At 38.5% G+C, this 13053-nt stretch overlaps 1 protein-coding gene across 14 annotated transcripts in view; it reads right to left on the reverse strand.

Annotated features, from left to right (window-relative positions):
• The window catches only part of VPS13B (vacuolar protein sorting 13 homolog B), an 805502-nt gene extending 802067 nt beyond the window's left edge, over positions 1-3435 (reverse strand). For 2 of the 14 annotated variants that reach the window (XM_049633571.1, XM_049633572.1), the window contains exons 1-2: positions 2881-3409; positions 2268-2446 (exon numbers count right to left, since the gene is read on the reverse strand). In XM_049633571.1, coding sequence (XP_049489528.1) covers positions 2268-2414 — 147 coding nt within the window. In that variant the 5' untranslated portion in view covers positions 2415-2446; positions 2881-3409. Of the gene's footprint in view, positions 1-2267; positions 2447-2880 lie in introns of all 14 variants that reach the window. The other 12 variants (XM_049633574.1, XM_049633576.1, XM_049633567.1 and 9 more) reach the window with 11 other exon arrangements.
• Between the last annotated feature and the right edge of the window lie 9618 nt (positions 3436-13053).

Consider the following 13053-nt stretch of genomic DNA (forward strand, 5'->3'; position numbering starts at 1 on the left):
AAAAAAAAAAAAAAACCCAATTTTTTAAAAAGGCGAAAGAATAAAGGCTTTACAAAGAAGTATATCCAAATAGCCATAAGCAGCATATGAAAATGTGCTCAACATCATTAGTCATTAGGGAAATGCAATTTTCTTTTTAATTTTTTTAATGTTTATTTATTTTTGAGAGAGAGAAGGAGAAAGCACGTGCAAGCAGGGTAGTGGTGGAGAGGAAGGGAGACACAGAATCTAAAGCAGGCTCCAGGCTCTGAGCTATTAGCACAGAGCCTGATGTGGGGCTCAAACGCACTAACAGTGAGATCATGACCTGAGCCCAAGTCAGACACTTAACCAACAGGGCCACCCAGGTGTCCCAGGACATGCAAATTTAAACTGATATACCACTACACACCCACCAGAAAGGCTAAAATTAAAATAACATACGAAGTAATAGCAAACATTCAAAGTAAATGGACCTCTCATACACTGTTGGTGAGAATGTAAATTAATAAAACCACTTTGGAAAACTATTTGGCAGTATCTGTCAAAGTTCAATATATACACACATACACACACCCTAAGTATACATCTAAGGGAAATTTTCCACCAAAACACATGTACGAGAATGTTCACAAGAGCTTTCTTCATAATAGCCAAAAGTAGAAAGCATCCCAATGTACATCAATGGAAAAATAAATTGTGAATCTTTAGCCAATGGAATACTACAAGGCAATACAAAGAACTACAGCTCCTGCAACAGCATGGGTTGACCTTAGCCATAAGGTCAAACAAAAACAGCCACACACATGTGATTCCAATTCATTAAGGTTCAAGAACAGGTAAATTTCTCTGTGTATATATAAGTCAGAATAATAGTCACCCGTTTTAGGGATAGGGCTACCGATTTGCAAAAGGGAGCAGGAAATATTCTGTATCTTTTTTTTTAATGTTTATTTCTTTATTTTGAGGAAAAGGGAGCGCACATGAGCAGGGAAAGAGCAGAGAAAGAATCGCAAGCAGGCTCAATGCTCCAGCCAGATGGTAGGGGAGGCTCAATCCTACAACGAGACCACGAGAGCCGAAATCAAGAGTCCCCCGCTCAATTGACTGAGCTACCCAGGTGCCCAGGGAATATTCTATTTCTTGATTGAGATAGCAGTTACACAGGTGTATACATACATAAAAACTGAGCTATATACTTAGGACTTGTGCTTTTAAAAAATGAAGATATTAAGATAAACTTGGAGAGAAAGGGAAGGAACCAAGAGTATTATTTCTTAGTGATAACTCTAGATTACTCAATAATACAGGAAGAGTGGAATATAAAATTAACTTTCACCATCAGATTAAGACTTCCCTTATCTCCTATGCATGATGATACCTGCATTGATACGTGCATAGGAAAATGTCTGGAAACACCCAAATAAAAATATTAATAGTGGACAGCCCTAGACAGTGGGAGTAGAAAGACTTTCATTTTTTTTACTTAATAGCTTTTGCATGATTTGAATTTCTAATATTTATTGATATTTTTACTTTTTAATTTAAAAAATAAAATAAAATCCCTTACTAACGCTTTAAAAAAAAAAAAAAAAAAAAAAAAGACTTCCCTTATCTCCTACAAAGCGGTTGGTCTGGCTCTTCTGAGTTTCCACAGATAATTTTTGTATCTCCGGGCCTAAGAGAGTTGCCTGGCATGTTAGTAATAAATGAACTCAATGAATTAATATATGAAATTTTAAATTACAGTTCATTTACATCAGACCAACCTCAAGCTAACAGAAAAAAAGCCTAAAGAGTAAGAAAGTTTTTAATTTTGCTGGCATTCTCAATTTGGGTTTACTCAATTCTCTGAAGATGCCACAGATAATGTCATCTTTCCTACTTAAGAGGCAGCACTTTCTTGCTATCTTTCAGACCCTTCCATTCCCCAAAAGAGAATGGCAATGTAATATTTTCCAGCTTCATTCACAATCTTAGCAATGTATATTAGCCTGTCCGGTAATGTTTGAGAACTAAGTAAGCAGACTGAACAATTCCGACAAGCACAATGAAACTGTTTTCCTATTTGTTGAGGCACCTTTGGGAATCCAATTCTAACAAACCATCACTAGTAACAAACCATGAAAAAAAAAAAAAAAAACTTCCGTAAAAGAAGGTCTGTAGTTTCAGGGTAACCCAGAATACTTTAACAGAAAATTTAAGCTTTTAAAGCATAAAGCCGAAGTGCAGGAGAATTCCTAAACAAGCTGTAAATGTTTCCAGGTAATGACAGCTACACAGCTTACCTGTTCCAGCACATCCAACTTTAACTCGAGCTTGCTGAGAACCACGTCTCCACCCCATAGTGAAAGCTGTAGATCTGACGGCTTTAAATTCTTGATGTAGCGATTCACATAGCTCATTAAAATTGGAGTCACATAGGACTCCAGCATCTTTTAAGGTGCAGAGGAGTCAAAGTCAGAAGCTGAAGGGGGTAAAGGCAAACATGAAAAGTAACTGAGTCGGTGGTGCAGCCAAAGAAAAAGCATTTCTCAAGAGGGGTTGAAAAGGCCGAAAAGCAACAGTCCCCACTAAAGCAGCCGCTCGCCTCTTCCCTGAAGCCGAAAAAAACGAGTGGACTCTCTCCTCCAACTGCGACTTCCTCACTAGTACAACTGCCCTCAACTCGCCTGGCGAAGGGTGGGAGGAATAGGGTTGAACTGAAGACAGCGAATCCCCTGAGGTGGGAGAATGAAGCGAGCGGGGATCCCCTTTGGCCGCCACAAACCCTCACCAGCCCAGCCGCCCCACGAGGCCCTCGCCTCCAGGAACCCAGCCGGATCTACCACCGTAGAACTCGGAGGGGAACTAGGCCGGCTCCCGCCCCGGGGCCGTACCGCACCCTCCGCCGACACTTACGCCAAAAAGTACTGTGGCGTCCCTTACACCTCCCGGTACCCGGCACCCGGCACCCGCCCCCGGCGGCGGCGCAGCTCCGGTACGGAGCCACTTCCGGGTGTTGCCCCTTCGGTGCTCAAAACAAACTGTCCCGCCACCGCCACCACTCGACTCCGCAGCGGGGCCGGAGCTCCCAGGCTGCAGCAGCCACTCGGCGCGTCTTCTTGGGAGAACTCTCGTGTTGGCCTAGCCTGGTCCCCGCTCAGACCCCGCCAGCGTTTTAAGACAAAGCTCTAGGAAATGCGCGGGGGAGGTGGGCGGACCGGTAAAGAGGAGACACCGGCTCTCCGGAAGTGGCGCTCCGAGGCAAAGCAGCTGCGGGAGGTTGAGGTCGCGTATGGGTGGGAAAGTACGGAGGGCCTCTGGTCGGATGAGGAGGAAGAAAGCGGGTACCAAAGCCCCGAAAACACAAGTGACTATTGTTTTTCTTGGGAAACGGATGGCCCGGGGAGAGGAACTTGGGTTCAGTAGGCAGGGCAATAGCGAGAAGGTCGCAGGTAGGAGCGGCGAGGTGTTGCAGGCGGGGGCAGATTTAAATTTCGATCCGAGGTTCACTTGCTGGAGGAAAAGTGGAAAATTAAAGGAATTAGGATGTGTAATTTAGGGGAATGCATTTTGACCAAACGTGTGGACAAACCCTCGCGCTCTTTGGCAAAGCAGTGGTTGAGTATGCCTAACTCTGCTGATGCGGGCGAGAAAGGAATGGCTAAAAAGATCGTGAAGAACTAGTATTGGGTTGCAGTCTGATGTGGGACTTTCGAAAACTCGAGGGAATATCTGAAGGAAGAAGGATATAAAACCCCCAGAGATAAAATGAAAAGAAATAGCTGATAAGAAATGAATTCAAGACTTTTAAGAGGCTATGTTGGTTTTGTTAGGACGAAATGAATGTATAAAATACTACCTCTCCTTCCAGTATTTTGCAAACTAACAAAACAGAGAAACTCAAACACCTAACTCAGAAAAATATACGCTGGGTTTACACAGAACATGCTCCCTGATTTTTGGCCAGACTTATTCTAGGTAACCTCAAGAAAAAAATTACTGCATTTTGAAAATAGACTTGCGTTATAAAGTGATTAAAATACCCACGCATATTGCTGCATTTAACAAAATAGTTCATAGTATTTAAAAAAATTTTAAGCAAAAAAAAAAAAGAAAAGAAAAAAGGGGCGCCTGGGTGGCTCAGTCGGTTGGACGTCCGACTTCGGCTCAGGTCACGATCTCGCGGTATGTGAGTTGGAGCCCCGCGTCGGGCTCTGTGCTGACTGCTCAGAGCCTGGAGCCTGTTTCGGATTCTGTGTCTCCCTCTCTCTGTGACCCTCCCCCATTCATGCTCTGTCTCTCTCTGTCTCAAAAATAAATAAACGTTAAAAAAAAAAAATTTTTTAAGCTCTTTACTGGAATTCAAGTTACGATTTCTTGAACCAGTGTTAGAAACGGCAATAGAAAAGAGACATAAGTGAAGATGCCAAGCTATTTAGATTTTTTATGTTTATGAAAGTTTCAGGGGGGAGGGGGAAGCAGGTAATTGCTAATTCAGAGCAACTGTCCCCTCACAAAAAGCCTGATGAACAACCCATGTGATCTGGGTCTTATTAAACCCTACTGGATTAGCAAAGTAAATTAAGTAATTTGTTAGTTATCTATTTCACGTGAAAAGCAAAGAGGCTGCCGTGACTCAAAAATCTTAATATAGAAAAATAGCTCCACTAATTGTATGAAAGCCCTAGTGGTCTAGAATTGAATCTACAGGTCTTGGTAGTTCTAGAGAAAGAAAAAGGGCCTAGTCTTGTGTGGCAATTTAATATATAAGAACAGTGATTTAATATAAACTTAACTAGATTTTTTTACCATGCTGTATAAACAAATAATGATGTACTAGACAATTTTTGTTCTAGGATGCCATTTCTCTCTTGGAGCCAACAAATAATATTTGCCAGATTCCTGCCTTGAGAAAATTATTTGGTCATTGATTTTTTTGTTTGGTTTTAAGGAAAAGAAAAAAAGTATTGGTTTCCAACCTGTGTTCCATTGCACCCTGTTTTCTAACCAGTCAAAATAATTTTTTTCTTTCTCCAAATTTTTATTTAAATTCCAGTTAACATACAGTGTAATGTTAGTTTCAGGTGTAGAATTTAGTGATTCATCACTTCCATACAACACCCAGTGCTCATCGCAGCAAGTGCTCTCCTTAATACCCATCACCTATTTTACACATCCCCCTGCCCACCTCCTCTCCAGTAACTGTTTGTTCTATGTAGTTAAGAGTGTTAATTGCTTTGCCTCTCTTCCCCCACCCCAACTCATGTTCATTTGTTTATTAAATTCCACGAGTGAAATAATATGGCATTTGTCTTTCTCTGGCTACCTTATTTTGCTTAGCATAATACTTTCTAACTCCACCTAAATCATTGCAAATGACAAGATTTCATTCCTTTCTATGGCTGAATAATATTCCATTGTATATATATACCACTTCTTTATCCATTCATCTATTGATGGGCATTTGGGCTCTTTCCACAATTTGGCTATTGTTGATAATCCAGCTATAAACATCAAGATGCACCTATCCCTTTGAATCACTATCTTTGTATCCTTTGGGTAAATACCCAGTAGTGCAATAGCTGGATCAGAGAGTAGTTCTATCTCTAATTTTTTGAGGAACCTCCGTACTGTTTTCCAGAGTGGCTGCACAAGTTTGCATTCCCACCAACAGTGCAAGAGGATTCCTTTTTCTCTACATCCTCACCAACGCCTGTTGTTTCTTGTGCTGTTAATTTTAGCCATTCTGACAGATGAGGTGGTAGCCCATTATAGTTTTGATTTGCATTTCCCTGATGATGAATGATGCTGAGCATCTTTTTATGTGTCTGTTGGTCATCTGTATGTCTTCTTTGGAGAAATGTCTATTCATGTCTTCTGCCCATTATTTAATTGGTTATGAATAACCAACAACCAAAAGGATGTTGAGTTTGATAAGTTCTTTATATATTTTGGATACTAACCCTTTATCAGATATGCCATTTGTGAATATCTTCTTCCATTCCAAAGGTTCCTTTTTAGTTTTGTGATTGTTTTCTTCACTGTGCAGAAGCTTATTTTGATGAAGTCTCAATAGTTTATTTTTGCTTTTATTTCCCTTGCTCAGGAGATGTATCTAGTAAGAAGTTGCTACTGCCAATGTCAAAGAGGTTACTGCCTGTGTTCACTAGGATTTTGATTTTTTCCTGTCTTACATTTAGGTCTTTAATCCATTTTGAATTTATTTTTGTGTATGGTGTAAGAAAGTGGTCCAGTTTCATTCTTTTGCATGTTGCTGTCCAGTTTTCCCAACACCATTTGTTGAAAAGACTCTTTTTTCCATTGGCTATTCTTTCCTGCTTAGTTGAAGATTAATTTAACATATAATTATGGGTTAATTTCTGGGTTTTCTCTTCTGTCCCACTGATCTATGTGTCTGTTTTTATGCCAATACCATACTGTTGTGATCACTACAGCTTGGTAATATAACTTGAAGTCAGGAATAGTGATGCCTTCAGCTTTGCTTTTCTTTTTCAAGATTGCTTTGGCTATTTGGGATCTTTTGTGTTACCTTACACATTTTAGGGTTGTTTGTTCAAGCTCTCTGAAAAATTCTGGTGGCATTTTCAAAGAGATTGTATTAAATGTGTAGATTACCTTGGGTGGCATAGACATTTTAACAATATTTGTTGTTCCAATCATGAGCATGGAATGTTTTTCCATTATGTCATCTTCAATTTCTTTCATCACTGTTTTATACTTTTCAGAGTACAGGTCTTTTACCTCTTTGGTTAGGTTTAGTCCTGGGTACCTATGGTTTTTGGTGTGATCATAAATGGGATTGATTCCTTGATTTCTCTTTCTGCTGCTTCAGTATTGGTGTATAGAAATGCAACATATTTCTGTACATTGATTTTGTATCCTGCGACTGAATACCTGTGTCTCAGTTCTAACAATTTTTTGGTGGAGTCTTTTGGGTTTTCTATATATAGTGTGTCTTCTGCAAATAGTGAAAGTTTCACTTCTTCCTTGCCAATTGGGTGTCATTTCTTTCTGTTGTCTAGTTGCTGAGGGTAGGATATCCAGTACTGTGTTAAATAACAGTGGTGAGAGTGGACATCCCTTTGTTGTTCCTGACTGTAAAGGAAAAGCTCTCACTTTTTCCCCAATAAAGTGGATTTTTCATATATGGCCTGCATTATGTTGAGGTATGTTTCCTCTGTCCTTACTTTGTTAAGGGTTTTTATCATGAAGGGATGTTGTACTTGTTAAATGATTTTTCTGTATCTATTGAGGGGATCATATGGTTCTTATCCTTTATCTTTATTAATGTGGTATATCACATTGATATGCAAATATTGAACCACAGTTGTAGCCCAGGATTAAATCCCACTTGACCATGGTGAATGATTCTTTTAATGTACTATTGGATTGAATTTGCTAGTATTTTGCTGAGATTTTTTGCATCCATGTTCATCAGCAATATTGGCCTGTAGTTGTCTTTTTTAGTGGAGTCTTTCTCGGTTTTGGGATCACAATAATGCTGGCCTCACTGAATGAATTTGGAAGTTTTCCTTCTATTTCTATTTTTTGGAAAAGTTTAAGAAGAAAAAACATTTGGTAGAATTCTCCTGGGAAGCAATCTAGCCCTGGACTTCTGTTTGTTGGGAGATTTTTTCTTACTGATCCAATTTCTTTGCTGTTTATCAGTCTGTTCAACTTTTGTATTTCTTCCTGTTTCAGTTTTGGTAGTTTATATGTTTCTAAGAATTTATCCATTTCTTGCAGGTTTTCCAGTTTGTTGGCATATAATTTTTATAATATAATAATTGTTTGTATTTCTGTGGTTTTGGTTGTTATTTCTCTTCTCTCATTTGTGATTTTATTCATTTAGGTCCTTTCTCTTTTTGATAAGTCTAGCTAGAGGTCTGTCAGTTTTGTTGTTGTTGTTGTTGTTGTTTTTCAAAGAACCAGACCCTAATTTCTTTGATTTGTTGTTGTTGTTGTTTAGTTTATATATCATTTATTTCTGCTCTAATCTTTATTATTTCCCTTACTCTGCTGGCTTTAGGCTTTGTTTGTTCTTTTTCTAGCTCCTTTAGGTATAAGACTAGTTGTTTATTTGAGATTTTTCTTGATTCTTGAGGTAGAATTGTATTGGTATATACTTACCTCTTATGACTACTATTGCTGCATCCCAAAAGTTTTGGATCTCATTTGTTTCCATGTATTTTTTTTTTATTTCTTCTTTGATTTCCCATTTGACCCATTCATTATTTAGTAGTATGTTGTTTAGCTTCCATGTATTTGTGGTCTTTCCAATCTTTTTCTTGTGATTGACTTCAAGTTTCATAGCATTGTGGTCTGAAAATATGCATGGTATAGTCTTGATCTTTTTGTGCTTGTTGAGGCCTTATTTGTGACGTAGTATGCGATCTGTTCTGGAGAATGTCCCATGTGCATTTGAAAAGAATGTATTTTCTGCTTCAGGATGAAATGTTCTGAATATATCTATTAAGTCCATTTGGCCCAGTGTGTCATTCAAATCCAGTTTCCTTGTTGATTTTCTGCTTCAGTTATCTATCCATTGTTATAAGTGGGGTGTTAAAGTCTCCTACTATTACTGTATTATTATCAATGAGTTCCTTTATGTTTGTTATTGTTTCATATATTTGGGTACTTTCATGTTGGGGGCATAAATATTTACAATTGTTAGATTGTTTTGTTGGATAGTCCTCTTTATTATGATAGAGTGCCCCTCTTAATCTCTTGTTAAAGTCTTTGGTTTAAAATCTAGTTTGTCCGGTGTGCCTGGGTGGCTCAGTCAGTTGAGCATCCGACTCTTGGTTTTGCACTGGCAGGAATGCAGGTTTGACCAAGGGCAGTCGTGCCTGAGTGCAGGGGTATGACCTCACACAGATGCACTCCAAAAAGAGTGAACAGTCTCCCTGTGCATCTTAGGAGTTCCTCAGATCACACAGTCTTCCCCAAGGTTATTTGCCTGTCTCCTGTCTCCTGTCCAGGAGAACTGCAGTGCCGTCAGGATTCTATCACAGCCAAACCCATTTAGACCTCTAAAACTCCAGTCTTTGAGCCCAACTGGTTGCAAAAATTCACAAAAATCAGCCCCTCTGTTTTCCCAGCCAATGGCTTTAGGGAAGTACTCTCCTTGTGTGTATCCCTGTGTGGTCCACTCTCTCACCTTTCTCTACAACTAGGGCTCCCTCCCCTCTGCAGTACCTGCAGTCTGTTTCTTCCCCAAACCTTGTCTCCACACTTCCTACCTTCCTCAATGTGGCCTCTTCTCTCCCTCTAGTTGTGCAGTTTTTTCTGTCAGTCCTCAAGTCAATTTCTTGGGTATTCAGAATGACTTGACAGTTATCCAGTTGTGTTCAAGGGATGAGACAAGCTGAGGATCCTGCTACTGTGCCGCCATCTTAGCTCCTCAAAATAAATTTAATTACTTTTTTTTAAAATGTTTATTTATTTGAGAGAGAGTATGCGCATGAGCCAGGGAGGGCCAAAGAAAAATGGAGAGAGAGAATCCCAAGCAGGCTCCATGCTGTCAGCACAGAGCCCAAAGCAGGGCTTGATCTCATGAACTGTAAGATGATGACCTGAGCCCAAATCAAGAGTCAGATGCTTAACCAACTGAGCCACCCAGGCATCCCAATTACTTTTTATTTGTATGTTTCATTCATTGTTCATGGTTTTCTTTTAATGTCAAAATGAACAGCCTTTCCCAAATATCCTATTATGTGTTTTTATTGTAATATTTTTTTTTCCAAAAAAAAATAAGTTTTACATTTTCTCAAGAAACCTTTGAGGCAGGTTGGTTATATAGGCAATAGTTCTCCAGAGTCAGGTGAAGTTTTTCTTTTCTTTTTTTTTTTTTAATGTTTATGTATTTTGAGAGAGAGAGAGTGTGTGAGCAGAAGAGAAACAGAAAGAGATACAGAATCCAAAACAGGCTCCAGGCTCTGAATTGTCAGCACAGAGCCCAATGTGAGGCTCGAACACACGAACTTTGAGATCATGACCTGAGCCAAAGTTCAACACTTAACTGACTGAATTATCCAGGAGCCCCAAGTTTTGCTTTTCTTAGTTAATGAACTATTCTTTAGAGCAGTTGTAGGTTCACATAAAAATTGAACTAAAAGGACAGGATTCCCCTATATTCCCTGTCCCCACACACACACACTTTCCTGACTATGGACTCCACCATCATAGTGGTACATCTATTATAATCAGTGAACCTACACTGACATATAATCCAAACTCCATAGTAGGGTTCATGTTCTATGGATTTTGACAAACGTATAATGACATGTATCCAACATTTACATAATAGTGTCACTGCCCTAAATATGTTTTATGCCTGTTCCTCTCTCCCTTCCCCAATTTCTGGCAACCACTGCACTTTTTACTGTCTCCATAGTTTTGCCTTTTCCAAAATGCCATACTGTTGAAATCACATAGTGTGTAGACTTTTGACATTGGCTTCTTTCACTTAGTAATATATACTTAAGTTTCCTCCATGTCTTCTCATTGCTTGATAGCTCTTTTCAGCATGGAGTAATATTCCATTGTATGGATGTACCACAGTTTATCCATTTACCTATTGAAGGACATCTTGTTTGCTTCCAAGTTTAGTCAATTAGGAATAAATCTGCTGTAAGTATCCGTGTGTGGACATTATTGTGTGGACATAAGTTCTCAGCTCCTTTGGATGAATGCCAATGAGCACCATTGCTGAATCACACAGTAAGAGTAGGTTTAGTTTGTAAGAAACTGCCAAACTATTTTCCAAAGTGTATTATTGTGGGGCACGTGGGTGGCCCAATCAGTTGAGCATCTGACTCTCGATTTTGGATCGGGTCATGGGATCAAGCCCCATGTCTGGCTCTATGCTGAGTGTGGAGTCTGCTTGAGATTCTCTCTCCTTCTCCCTGTCCCTTTCCCCTGCTCACACTTAATAAATAAATAAATAAATAAATAAATAAATAAATAAATAAATAACAAAGTGTATATTCTGCTTTTCCAGCAACAATGAATGAGAGTTCCCGTTGCTCCATATCCTTGCCAGCATTTCATGTTCTCAGTTTACCAGGTCTTGGCCATTCTATTAGATGTTTACTTGTACCTTATTGTTTTAATTTGCAATTCCCTAATGACATATAATGTTAAACATCTTTTCATATGCTTATTTGCCATCTGTATATCTTCTTTGGTGAGTTATCTTTTCATGGTTTTGCTCATTTTTTAATCAGGTTGTTCATTTTCTTATTATTGAATGTTAAGAGTTATTTGTTTTTTTAAAAAAAATTTTTTTTAATGTTTATTTACTTTTGAGAGAGAGAGAGACAGAGACAGAGGGTGAGTGGGGAGGGGCAGAGGGAGAAAGAGATGCAGAATCTGAAGCAGGCTTCAGGCTCTGAGCTGTCAGCACAGAGCCTCACGTGGGGCTTGAACCTACAGACCATGAGATCATGACCTGAGCCAAAGTCAGACACCTAACCGACTGAGCCAGCCAGGTGCCCTTTTTTTTTTTTTTTTTTTTGGTTAATTTTTTTTTTTAATATTTGAGTGTTAAGAGTTCTTTGTATGTATTATGTAAAAGTCTTTTACCGGGTGTGTGTTTTGCAAATATTTTTTCTTTGTGGTTTGTCCTCTCATTCTCATGAGATTCTCTTGTGCCGAGCAGAAGTTTTTAATTTCAATGAATTCTAGCTTGTCAATTGTTTTTTCAAGAATCATGTCTTTGTGTTGTATCTAAAAAGTCTTCAGGGGTGCCTGGGTGGCTTAATGGGTTAAGCATCCAACTTCAGCTCAAGTCACTATCCTGCAATTTTTGAGTTCGAGCCCCACATGAGGCTCTGTGCTGACAGCTCCGAGCCTGGAGCCTCCTTTGGATTCTGTGTCTCCCTGTCTCTCTGACCTTCCCCCACTTGCACTCTGTCTCTCTCTCTCTCAAAAATAAATAAACATTAAAAATAAATAAACATTAAAAATAAATAAAATAAAATAAAATAAAATAAAATAAAATGTATTCACCATAACCGAGATCATCTAGATTTTTTCCTCTTATTTTCTAGGGGTTTTATCACTTACATTTAGGTTTTGAATCAGTTTTGAGTTAATTTTTATGAATGCTGTAAGACCTGTGTCTAGATTTATTTTTTTTTTACATGTGGATGTCCAGTTGCTTTAGCACCATTGGTTGAAAAGGGTATCTTTGCTCCATAGTATTGCCTTTGCTCCTTTTTCAAAACTCAGTTGACTATATTTATGAAATTGATACTGTGACTTACTAATGGTTTACAACAGTTGACAAAACACTAAATAAAGCCAAATTTATCAACATTAATAAATCTTAAAAATGTAACATTGAGAAAAAATAAATAACAGTATAACGTATCACATGTATAGATATATTTGCTATGTATACAATTGTATATATAAACGCATACAAATATACATATATATACATAGATATGTATGTGTGTGTGTGTGTGTGTGTGTATATATATATATATATATATAGCATTCTTAGAAATGCTATATATTGTGATAGCTACAGATAGATTTAGAGTGTGAATACTTTCATGACAAAGAGAAATACCAAATTCAAGATAAGTTAAACAGAGAGAAGGAAATACAGAGTACTTCAACTGTATCTGTAATGTTTCATTTCTTTAAAAATAAGTGAAAATAAGCAGGAAAAGACCTCTCTGACCTCAGCCGTAGCAATCTCTTACTCGGCACATCCCCAAAGGCAAGGGAATTAAAAGCAAAAGTGAATTACTGGGACCTTATGAAGATAAAAAGCTTCTGCACAGCAAAGGAAACAACCAACAAAACTAAAAGGCAACCAATGGAATGGGAAAAGATATTTGCAAATGACATATTGGACAAAGGGCTAGTATCCAAAATCTATAAAGAGCTCATCAAACTCCACACCCGAAAAACAAATAACCCAGTGAAGAAATGGGCAGAAAACATGAATAGACACTTCTCTAAAGAAGACATCCGGATGGCCAACAGGCACATGAAAAGATGTTCAACGTCGCTCCTTATCAGGGAAATACAAATCAAAACCACACTCAGATA

Source organism: Panthera uncia, chromosome F2 (genome assembly GCF_023721935.1).
Source record: "Panthera uncia isolate 11264 chromosome F2, Puncia_PCG_1.0, whole genome shotgun sequence".
Classification (NCBI taxonomy): Eukaryota; Metazoa; Chordata; class Mammalia; order Carnivora; family Felidae; genus Panthera; species Panthera uncia.